This window comes from Propithecus coquereli, unplaced genomic scaffold (genome assembly GCF_000956105.1).
Source record: "Propithecus coquereli isolate 6110/MARCELLA unplaced genomic scaffold, Pcoq_1.0 Scaffold299, whole genome shotgun sequence".
Lineage (NCBI taxonomy): Eukaryota > Metazoa > Chordata > Mammalia > Primates > Indriidae > Propithecus > Propithecus coquereli.
Window position 1 is genome coordinate 1,926,599 of NW_012148607.1, and position 11,411 is coordinate 1,938,009.

At 36.2% G+C, this 11,411-nt stretch overlaps 1 protein-coding gene across 1 annotated transcript in view; it reads left to right on the plus strand.

The window, feature by feature from the left end:
* IPP (intracisternal A particle-promoted polypeptide) overlaps positions 1-11,411 on the plus strand; it is a 33,034-nt gene that overhangs the window by 10,200 nt on the left and 11,423 nt on the right. The window contains exons 3-6 of the mRNA XM_012649033.1: positions 2,180-2,335; positions 3,688-3,855; positions 8,947-9,084; positions 10,874-10,996. Of these exons, the coding sequence (XP_012504487.1) occupies positions 2,180-2,335; positions 3,688-3,855; positions 8,947-9,084; positions 10,874-10,996 (585 nt within the window). The remainder of the gene's footprint in view (positions 1-2,179; positions 2,336-3,687; positions 3,856-8,946; positions 9,085-10,873; positions 10,997-11,411) is intronic.

An 11,411-nucleotide genomic window follows, 5' to 3' on the forward strand; every position in this document is an offset into this window, starting at 1 on the left:
TCATTTCAGTTCTCACCTTGTTTCCTTAGCAATGCATCTCATCTATCTTTGAGCTCTTGTTTCACAGGACTTCTATTCTTAAGCAATTCTATTGTGTGAAGCACTCATGGGGATTCTTTCTGTTTGTGGCTAATGTTTTCTTTCAGATTGAGTTCTTCAATCTCTTTCTCTTCTTTTTCCTGGGAGGTACTTTGATAGACATATGCTATTTCTTAGTATCTTCCTGTGAGATATCAAGAACACAGCAACTCTGCCATGATAATATAAGAAGTAATTTTCCTTGATATTCTTTCTACCTTAGTATAACTACTTTGTTTTTGAGGGCTATGTGTTGGGTTCTTGCCACTTCTTTCTAGCCTGAGGCATGAGGGTGGTGGAAGAATAGAGATAGATCTATTAGGGCTGAGATCCTTGCTTGGGAACTTGTATTCTGATCAGTCTCTATTGAGATCCTGTTATTGATTTTATATCTGGGCCTACTTAACCTAGCCAAGAGATGTATGCTACTAGTGTGGACTTTGGCTAGTACTGTGTTCTGTTAGATGGCAAACCCTGGTGATCCTCTCTACCTTCACTGATGGTCTTGTGAAGACTTTCTTTTAATGGTTTTGTTCCTCAGCTTTTCTCAGTTTTGCTTTTCACTCTTTATTCTTTCTCCAAATTATTAATTATTGGTGAAAATTTTCAGGATTTTGTTAGTTGACCATCTTTCTTCAATATTGCTTCTTGTCGGGTATGTAGAGACAAGGCTAGGGATGTAGGGACAAGGTTGGGAGAAAGACTCTTACTAGCATATATAGTGCCTTTGTGCAAATTAGAAAATACTGCCCTTTCAGGAGGGCCAGGCCTGATAACTTGGCAAATGGGACACATTTGACTTTTATCACCAATTCACCTCCTCAGCTAAGCACTCTTGAGCAGGGACAACCTATTCCATCACATTCAACATCCGTTTGAAGATGGTCTGCATTCCACCAGAATTTTTTGTTTCTTGCTTTGTCTATCATTTTTTAAAGTTAATGACATAATTTTATATCTTTTTTGTTATTAAGTTGTAAGCATAGATTTTTTGGCTATTTCAGTTCTTTTATTTATTTGTTTATTTATTTATTTTGAGACAGAGTCTTGCTCTGTTGCCCTGGCTAGAGTGCCATGGCGTCAGCCTAGCTCACAGCAACCTCAAACTCCTGGGCTCAAGCAACCCTTCTGCCTCAGCCTCCTGAGTAGCTGGGACTACAGGCATGTGCCACCATGCCCGGCTTATTTTTTCTATATATTTTTAGTTGTCCAGTTAATTTCTTTCTATTTTTAATAGAGATGAGGTCTCGCTCTTGCTCAGGCTGGTCTCGAACTCCTGAGCTCAAACGATCCACCTGCCTCGGCCTCCCAGAGTGCTAGGATTATAGGCGTGAGCCACCGTGCCCAGACCCATTTGTTAATTTTTCAGTCTTAGACTTCTCTATTGACTTCCTGGTATTGTAGATGAGGATTTAGCTTGTGTGCTATTTCCCCTCCATTCTCCTCTCCCCCAGTCTTCTGGTATAGTCACAATCCACTTTTTCGTTAAATCTTATTAGGTAATTTTGATCTTGTTTCACTTTGCCGTCTTTATTTAGAAATTCGTATACATGTGTTTTCAAATTGGACATTGTGAAGTATATTTTTAAAAACAATCTTTGGACCAAGCTCTATGGCTCACACCTTTAATCCCAGAACTTTGGGAGGCTGAGACAGGAATATTGCTTGAGGCCAACAGTTCAAGACCAGCCTGGGCAACATAGTGTGACCCCCATTTCTACAAAAAATAAAATAATATAAAATTAGCTGGATGTGGTAGTGTGCTCCTGTAGTCCTAGCTACTTGAGAGGCTGAGGCAGGAGGATCACTTGAGCCCAGGAGTTGGAGGTTGCAGCGATGATCTTACCACTGCACTCCAGACTGGGCCACAGAGTGAGAGCCTATCTTAAAAAAAGTAAATAAATCTTTGATAGATTTAAGGAAAGTATATTCTTTAGTAGCAATGAGAAAAATAATGTTTGGTGTTGTAGGAAATAAACACCATTGTTTGTTGATGAGTTTTTATTTCTTGATTGTTAAATGTGTCTTATCTTTATAGAAATGTTTTTTCAGTATTATTTAAAAGTTGTTTAAAACATTGTCTTTTTAAACATTGCTTTAGGAGTATCTGATTTTAATCTTCGTGTTGCATTGCAAACACTTTTGAAAGAGTACTGCGAAGTATGCAGATCTTCCAAAGAGAACAAGTTTTGTAGTTTCCTGCAGACATCTAAAGTTCGACCTCGGAAGAAAGCAAGAAAGTACCTATATGCAGTAGGTGAGAGCCTTTAAAAAAGTAATAGAAATTATCTTTATTTTCAGGACCAAAGCCTTTTAATATTTTGTTGTTATTACTATACATGTCAGAATATGCAGGTGTGTCAAAGAGGCATATTTAATTTTACATACAAGCTACAGATTTATAAATTGCATTTATATATTAACAGTGAACACATCTAAAAATAAATAGCCACTCATTTGACATGTGTTATGCTGTGATCTAAATCTTTGGGTTCTTTGATTATACAGTTATCATCAAATAACTGACTAAAGAAACACTGCTTTAAAAGTTAAAAATTTGAATTCTTTGAAAAATAAGGAAAATAAATCTCAAGTTTTTGAACTGTTCACAGTGTCTTAGATAGTCATTAGAGATGACAGGAACCATTGATCTCCAAAGTGTAGTTTTACAGGATGATCTATATGAATATAAGAGGAATATATTAAAACTTATTTTCATTTTTGTTTTAAAAAACATTAAACTTTATCAATATTTAAAATAGAATGAATTATTATCCAGATCCATATACATAATATAGTTTTATATAAGATATACTTTATAATTTACATGTAATTATATGTATAATATTTAAATATACAGCTTTTGGGTGCATGCTAACTTTTTTTTGCTAATTGGATATACAGTCAAAATAAGGATTTCCACACATTATTTTTAATTGAAAAAGATACTAATGGAAGTCATAATGAAACTTTCCTAACTAGACAGATAAGCAATGCCTAAATGTATATTTTATCTAATATTCTTTTTTATTATTATTTTCTTTTGAGACAGGGTCTTGCTCTGTCATCCAGGCTGGAGTGTAGTGGCATGATCATAGCTCATTGCAGCCTTGAACTCCTGGGCTCAAGTGATCCTCCTGCCTTAGCCTCCCTAGTAGGTGGGACTGCAGGTGCATGCCACCACACCCAGCTAAGTTTTCTTATTTTTTGTAGAGACAAGGTCTCACTATGTTGCCTAGGCTGGTCTTGAACTCCTGGCCTCAAGCAGTCCTCCTGCCTCGGCCTCCCAAAGTGCTGGGATTACAAGCATGAGCCACTGCGCCCAGCTCTTTATGTAACAGTCTATTATGACCAAGACCAGGTGGTAACACACCGAGGTTAACTTTCTCATTGCATTTAAGCCATAATCTTTCAGGAATTGGCACATTTAAGAATAATATATTCTTATATGATATATATATATATTGCAAGCTCTTGAGCATTTATTTCTTAGTATATAATAGTTATACTAAATGTTTAGATGTAGAGGGCTAGATTATTTTCGTTACTACCATTTGCAGATCTAGCAGTAAGGGATTTCCTTGTACTTCTTTCCCTTCTTTTGTTTAGGTGGATATACTCGGTTGCAGGGCGGTCGTTGGAGTGATAGCAGAGCCCTCAGCTGTGTAGAACGTTTTGACACCTTTAGCCAATACTGGACCACTGTGTCTTCACTTCATCAGGCTCGATGTGGGCTGGGAGTAGCAGTTCTGGGAGGGATGGTGTACGCTATTGGAGGTAATAATAAAAATGTCTTATTTTCCTTATTAGTCTAGTTGGCTATATTCTTAAATGCCTTATACATATTGCTATGTTGTATACATATATATAGTATGGTTCAAAAAATATTTATTCAATGAATAAATATTTATTGAATTATTCAATAATAAATATTTATTGAATAAATGAATGAGAGAAAGAAAAAGAAAACACAAGATGTTGAATATTACATAGTAAATGGATATCATGATTTATTTCAGCAAACAGAATATATACATATGTCACAAGACAGAATACTTCGGTATGGTTTTAATGAAAAGTTGTTTCTAAAATGTGGCACCAAAATTCTCAATATTGTATGATAAAAAATTTTTTAAATTCTAAAACTGCATTATGATTCATTTTTAATAAACCAAGTTGTCTGGACAGTGGGATATATAAAGACCAAGTCTACTAGATAGTGGGATATATTTCTTGATTGAAATCACTGTGTTTTCTGAAACTATTATTATGAATTGTAAAACGATAAATGAATAGAATTAAATAAGGGGATTCAAATGTTGGAGGGAAATAATTATCAGAGAGGCATATAAAAAGAAATAAATACTAATACTTTTAATATCAATAATTATTTCTGGATAATATGTCTTTATAGCAAGCGTAGGTAAATCATGTTTAAACCTTATAGCTAGTCATTTTGCTTTATTTCTATGGATCAGTCTAAAACACTAAGAGTTGTCATATATCAAAAATTTTATAATTATTTTCTGAGTATGGGGCTGTCAGTTTAAATTGTGAGAGATACAGAGACTATTTGATTTTGTTTTTCCTTTGGAGGGTACACAACCATCACTCAAACTATTTATTAACTCTGTAAATGCCATGGTACATCAGAAAATTCCAACAAAGAAATTAGAGCTTTAAGCAATAACTTTCTGTCAGTATAAAGACCATAATTCTATGTAATCTTTGACTAGAACTGTAATAATTTCTTTTATGTACATTTTGGCAATTATGTGTAATTTTTTTGCATGAACTCTCCTGTTCAACCTAGGGTCACAATGTCTTTGTGTGACACTGCGTATGTATATATTCCCTTTCCTGATACCACAGAAGTGCTTAAGGAGTCTCTTAAAAAATGGTGCGACTTTCCTAACTGTTATTAAGATTATACTGTCAACATTCCTATCTTATAATATTCCTTAATATATAATTTTTAAATTTTTTTTAATTAAAAAAAATTTTTTTAGATTCACGATCTCACCTTGTTGCCTAGGCTGGTCTTGAACTCCTGGCCACAAGTGATCCTCTCGCCTCAGCCTCCTAAAGCACTGGGATTATAGGCATGAGCTACTGTGCCTGGCCAAATTTTTAAATACTTTTTAAATTATAGAAGTAATTCAGACTTGTTGTAGAGAATTTTGCCAAAACAGAAGCATATGAAAAAGAAAATGAAAATCACTCGTACCACAATTGTACCATAGAGAGATAAGCACAGTTAATATTTAGGTATACTTTCTTCAGGATATATACATAGCTGGGTTCATATTCTAAATATTGGGTTTTTAAAATTAAGATATAATTCAAATACCAAAATTTACCATTTAAATAGTTCAGTGGTTTTTAGTATATTCACTAAGTTGTGCAAAACCATTACCACTATCTCATTCCAGAACATTTCATCGCCTCAAAAAGAAACACTATACCCATTAGCAGTCAATCCCCATCTCCCTCCCAGTCCCTAGTAGCCACTAATCTACTTTATGTCTCTATATATTTGCCTATTCTGGACATTTCATATAAACAGAATAACATAATATGTGGCCTTTTGAGTCTGACCTCTTTCACTTAGCATATCATAGCATATACTGGCACTTCATTTCTTTTTATTGCTGAATAATATTCAATTGGGTGGAAATAACGCATTTCGTTTATCCATTCTGTAGTTGATGGACATTTTGGTTATTTCAACTTTGTGGCTATTGTGAATAAAGCTCATGCGAACATTCATACACAAGTCTTTGTATAGAAATATATTTTATTTCTCATGGGTATATACCTAAGAGTGGGATTGTTAAGTTATATGGTAACTCTATGTTTAACTTTCTGAGATATGTATTGTTTTTAACATTTTTTTTGCTTTTTACTTATTATACTTAAAATATTTATTTTTAATTATTTAAGTAATAAGTAGCTACATTGTCATTGTTTAAAAATCCATTGCAATAATAGTTGAAGTCTATCTTGTCTACAAACTCCCTCCCCAATACTCACCCATAGAATCTCCAGGGAAAAATCATTATTAACAATTTAGTATGTATCCTTCTAGATCTTTTTCTATTCTTGCATTTGTGTTATATGCTTATTTTATATGGGTTTAAAAATATATACTTGGTATCTTATGATAGGTTTCCAAAATACACCTTTTTTACTTTATATTATATATGCGTAGGAGTAGATCTTAATGAATCAATATATAGAGGTAGACCTCATTTTTTAAAAATTTCCTTATAGCGTTTCATACTTTGGGTGTGGTGTAATATACTTAGCTTTTCTTTTACTGATGGACATTTATTCTGTTTCCAAATTCTTGCTACTACAAGCAGTGTTCCTGTGAACGTACTTATATATGTCTCCTTGTGCATGTATGTGAATATTTCAGTAGGACATATGTTGAGAAGGGAAATTGCTGGGTTAGTTATTAAGCACAATTTTAGTTTTAATAGATAGTAATGAGTTACCTCCACCAACAATAGATGAGAGTACCTGTTTCTTTACTCTCTTGCCAATACTATATATTATCAAACTTTTTTTTTCCAAGACAGTCTCGCTCTGTCGCCGTGGCTAGAGTACATTAGTGTCATCATAGCTCACTGCAGCCTCAAACTCCTAGGCTCCAGGAGATCCTCCTGCTTCAGACTCCTGAGTAGCTGGGACTACAGATGCACACCATGACACCTGGCTAATTTTTATATTTTTTAGTAGAGACAGGGTCTCATTCTTGCTCAAACTCCTAGGCTCAAGCAATCCTCCTGCCTCGGCCTCCCAGAGTGCTAGGATTACAGGCGTGAGCCACCACGCCTGGCCTATTATCAGACTTTTGAACTTTTGCCAGTCTGATAGGTAAACAACTAATATCTCATTTTTGTTTACATATTCTATATTATAACTGAAGTTGAACATCTTCTCACGTGTTTCATTGGCCAGTTGTATTTTCTCTTCTGTGAACCAGTTCATATCTTTTGTCTGTTTTTCTGTTTGGTTCTCATATCTACTGGTCTACTTGTATCTCTGCTCATGTACTCTCTTTTTTGTCCTATCGCTATAGATGAACTGTTGCTACCCCTATTGTCTCTACCTGTGTACCAGGTCCTAACCCTTTACATTAATTCACGGATCTTTTTCTTGCGATTATCAACTCTTTATGGCATTATTAGGTTTCGTCTCTCGACTGATTAGCAAAGAAGTTGGTATAATATCTCCCATCTTAAAAAATAAACCCTCTTTTGATCTCATGACCTCCTGTAGCCACTGTTGTATTTCTTTGCTTGTCTCTAGAAAAGTGGAGTGGTCTTTATTTACCAACAACTCTATTAAACCCACTCCAGTCAGACTGTCTGCTTTTCATCCTCCTCAATCCACAGAGACTGTTCTTGTAAAGGTCACCAAAGTTACCATCATTGTCAATACCAGGGGTCAATTCTCAGTTCTCATCTTACTCAACCTCTCAGAATAATTTAACACATTGCTTCCTACCTCTTAAAGCCCTCCCCTGTTTTAAAATGTAGATTTTATTATTACTCAGGTATGGCGATGCCAACAGATCCGTAGACAACTGTCATTGAAAAGATAGTTTGTTACAGTTCCCAAAAAGAGGGTGCACACCTTGCCACAGATCAACCAGCAAACACTATTCAGCTAATAGTGAAGTACTAAGTTATACTGTCAGCTGCATTGGGAGTCTGTCTGGAGGCAAAGGGAAAGGGGGGGAAATGTTGGCAAGAGCCTTCATTGTGGTTTCTACAGGAAAAAACAGGAAAAGGCATAGTAAACAGGATTAGCTAGTTTAAATGATTGGCTAGTTTAAATGATTTCAGCTGACTCTGGGACATAGGGATGGTCCCTAATTGTCTGGTACCTGGCCTGGGGGTGTTTAAGACAGGAGAATAGTGCTAGATAAAGGAGGTCGTGGAGTTGTGGGTTCTGGATTGGTTAATTTGCGTTTAAAAAGCCCTCATGAAGGCAAGTTTACTATTTGTAGAAATCAGCTAGCCCTGGAAGGGGCAGTTGCTTCAGGATCAGCAAGGCCCCAGATGTCAAGCATCAGCAATATGGAAAAGTTAAAAATCATAATTAATACACCTCCTTTTTTAGGGGGAGGTGCTTTGGCATTAATGAACTCCTTGGTTTCCTCCTACTTTACTGACAGTTGCTTCTTGGGTTTTTTTTTTATGGGATCCTCTTTCTCTTTCAAACCTCTAAATATTAGGATGAAACTCGGCACAGTGGCTGGCACCTATAATCCCAGCTGCTTGGGAGGCGAAGGTGGGAGGATCACTTGAGCCCAGGGAGTTATCAGCCTGAGTGATATAGTGAGACCCCCATCTCAAAAAATGAATGAATAAATAAACTATTATACCAGGGCCAGCTACGCAGACTAATACATGAAAAAATATAGAAGTATTAAAATGCAAATTGTATGGGGTTGGGTGTGGTGGCTCATGCCTGTAATCCTAGCACTCTGGGAGGCTGAGGCAGGAGGATCAGTTGAGCTCAGGATTTCGAGGCCAACCTGAGCAAGAGCAAGACCCTGTCTCTACTAAAAATAGTAAAAAGAAAAGAAAATTACATAGATTGTTTGGGTGGTAGAATTACAAATAGATGATAGAAAATTGTGCCTTTGTTTCAAAAGTGGGCTTTAATAAATGACAGTGCTACAGATTCAAAATAATGCTTGCCAGGCAAATGAATTTTAATGATTATAAAATCAGACATAATTGAATTTCTAACAATAGAGAATGCTATTGACTATGGTATTAATGTATTATGGTGCTAGACTGTTAGCATTTTTTACCAAACCTTCTGATGTGTCTCTTTTATTTAACTCAGGTGAAAAGGATTCGATGATTTTTGACTGTACTGAATGCTACGATCCAGTTACTAAGCAGTGGACAACTGTAGCTTCAATGAATCATCCCCGCTGTGGTTTAGGAGTGTGTGTGTGTTATGGAGCTATCTATGCTTTGGGTAATTATGCTGTTCAATTTAACCATAGCTAATATTATTTAAATCCTTATGTTCTGATTATTTTAGAGATGTTCCTTCCATCTTTTTAGCTCTTTAAATTCTTTTTGTTTTTAACCTACCTGCTTTAATCTGCATACTCTGGGTGCTGGCAGGGAGAGGGAGCTGGGCAGGATCTTGGGGGAGAGAATGGGCAGGGGCATGTGGATAGAGTGATTGCCCCTAGGCTGTGCATCGTGAGGACACACTCAGGTAAGAGATGGCACAGGAAGAACTGAGCACCTATGGGGTGGGGCCTGGTGGAGCAGGCACATCTCTGCAGTTCCTCGGCAGGCAGAAGACTCCTGACCAGCCAAGCTGCTGGTTGCTCATATTTTCCTGCAGGTCATTCTCAGCCAGTGCAAGGCCTGTCATCACGAAATTGTGGAGTGTGCTGGAGATGCGCTCGTCAGCTCTTTTAATTCTTATTCTCGGCCGGGCGCAGTGGCTCATGCCTGTAATCCTAGCTCTCTGGGAGGCCGAGGCGGGCCGATTGTTTGAGCTCAGGAGTTCGAAACCAGCCTGAGCAAGAGTGAGACCCTATCTCTACTAAAAATAGAAAGAAATTAATTGGACAACTAAAAATATATAGAAAAAAATTAGCTGGGCATGGTGGCGCATGCCTGTAGTCCCAGCTACTTGGGAGGCTGAGGCAGGAGGATCACTTGAGCCCAGGAGTTTGAGATTGCTGTGAGCTAGGATGACACCACGGCACTCTAGCCGGGGCAACACAGTGAGACTCTGTCTCAAAAAAAAAAAAAAAAAAAAAAAAAAGAAAAAGAAATTCTTATTCTCAAAATTGTATTACTGGAAATAAAATATAGATGAGATGTCCAGTGAAACACTTTAGCTGACTAGTTAAATCTCATGATTTTAATGAAATATGTAACATTTCTTCCATTCTGTATAGTGGCCTAATTATGTCTAATATAAGAAAGCACGTATCAAAACATTACAGATAGCAAAAGGAAGTTCTGCACTAGATTGTTGTCATTATTGCAGAGCAGTAAATAATTTTGAGTAAGTTATTCTACTTCTTTGATTATCTGTGTAACAAATGTTACAAACAAGGTTGTTCTAGGGAAAATTGTAACTTGACATAGCCCTCAGCCTCTCCAGCATCCGCTATTTTCTCTTTATCACTCTTTCTTTAATTCACTGTATGGGACTCAGTGTCCTCCCCCACTCAAAGCCTATTATGGAAAAAATCTCGGTTAGCCCAGTGTGAATTTAATCCATTATATTTTATTACTGCCATAAATATTTTCATTTTGCAGTTATACCTCAAATTATGGGAAAAACCATTTTTAATTTCAAGAATTGGAGAGTGTTAAAGAAATGCTATTGTGGGGATGAAGGACCTTTTTGAAGTTCCTGAAATGACACTAAATACACAGTATACTCTGATTCGGCTTAGAGCTGGCCTTGATTAGGATAACCATTCTGAATATGTAGAAGTCATTTCAAAAGGTAGTTTTGCAAAATATCCTATATCCCATGCAGTATGTTGATTTTTTAATTTTTGTTTTGTTTTATTTTAGTCTCTAGTTAAAACTAGGCAGGGACTTAAAAGACCTGAGTTCTACTCACAGTCGAATTCTAACTTTTTATGTGATTTTGGAACAAATAACCTCTCTGGTCCATGTGATACTGATCCATAATATGAAGTATTTGGATTAGATGTTTTCTAAGTTCTTTGTCATAAATAAGATTCCTTTATCCCAGAAATAAACATTTTTCTATTTGGTTACAGGTGGATGGGTTGGAGCTGAGATAGGGAACACCATTGAACGATTCGATCCTGATGAAAATAAATGGGAAGTAGTTGGCAACATGGCTGTGTCACGCTACTACTTTGGGTGCTGTGAAATGCAAGGTATTTACTTTAGAAATATTTTCCCTCAAAATATAGTTTCTGAAAAAACAGTTCAGGTTTGAGGCTTTATTTTCACAAAAGTATATTTTAGGTCTGTTAATACTGAATGACTGATACTAGCAGTATAGAAATTATGCTTTTTACCTCTTATCATTGACCTCTATTTCTGTATTGCCAAAATAATTGATTTTTTCCAAAATAAACAAAGCTAGAACTAAAAATTCCAGATAAGTACAAATACCTGGCTAGCAAAATAAGCTTTTGAAATGTCATCTGCTATTGTCATTTTCTCTCCCGTGAACATCTGAGTAAATATTTCTTTTTTTCTTTTTTTTTTTTTGGGCGGGGACAGGGTCTCACTCTGTTGCCCAGGCTAGAGCGCAGTGGCATCATCATAGCTCACTGCAACTTCAAA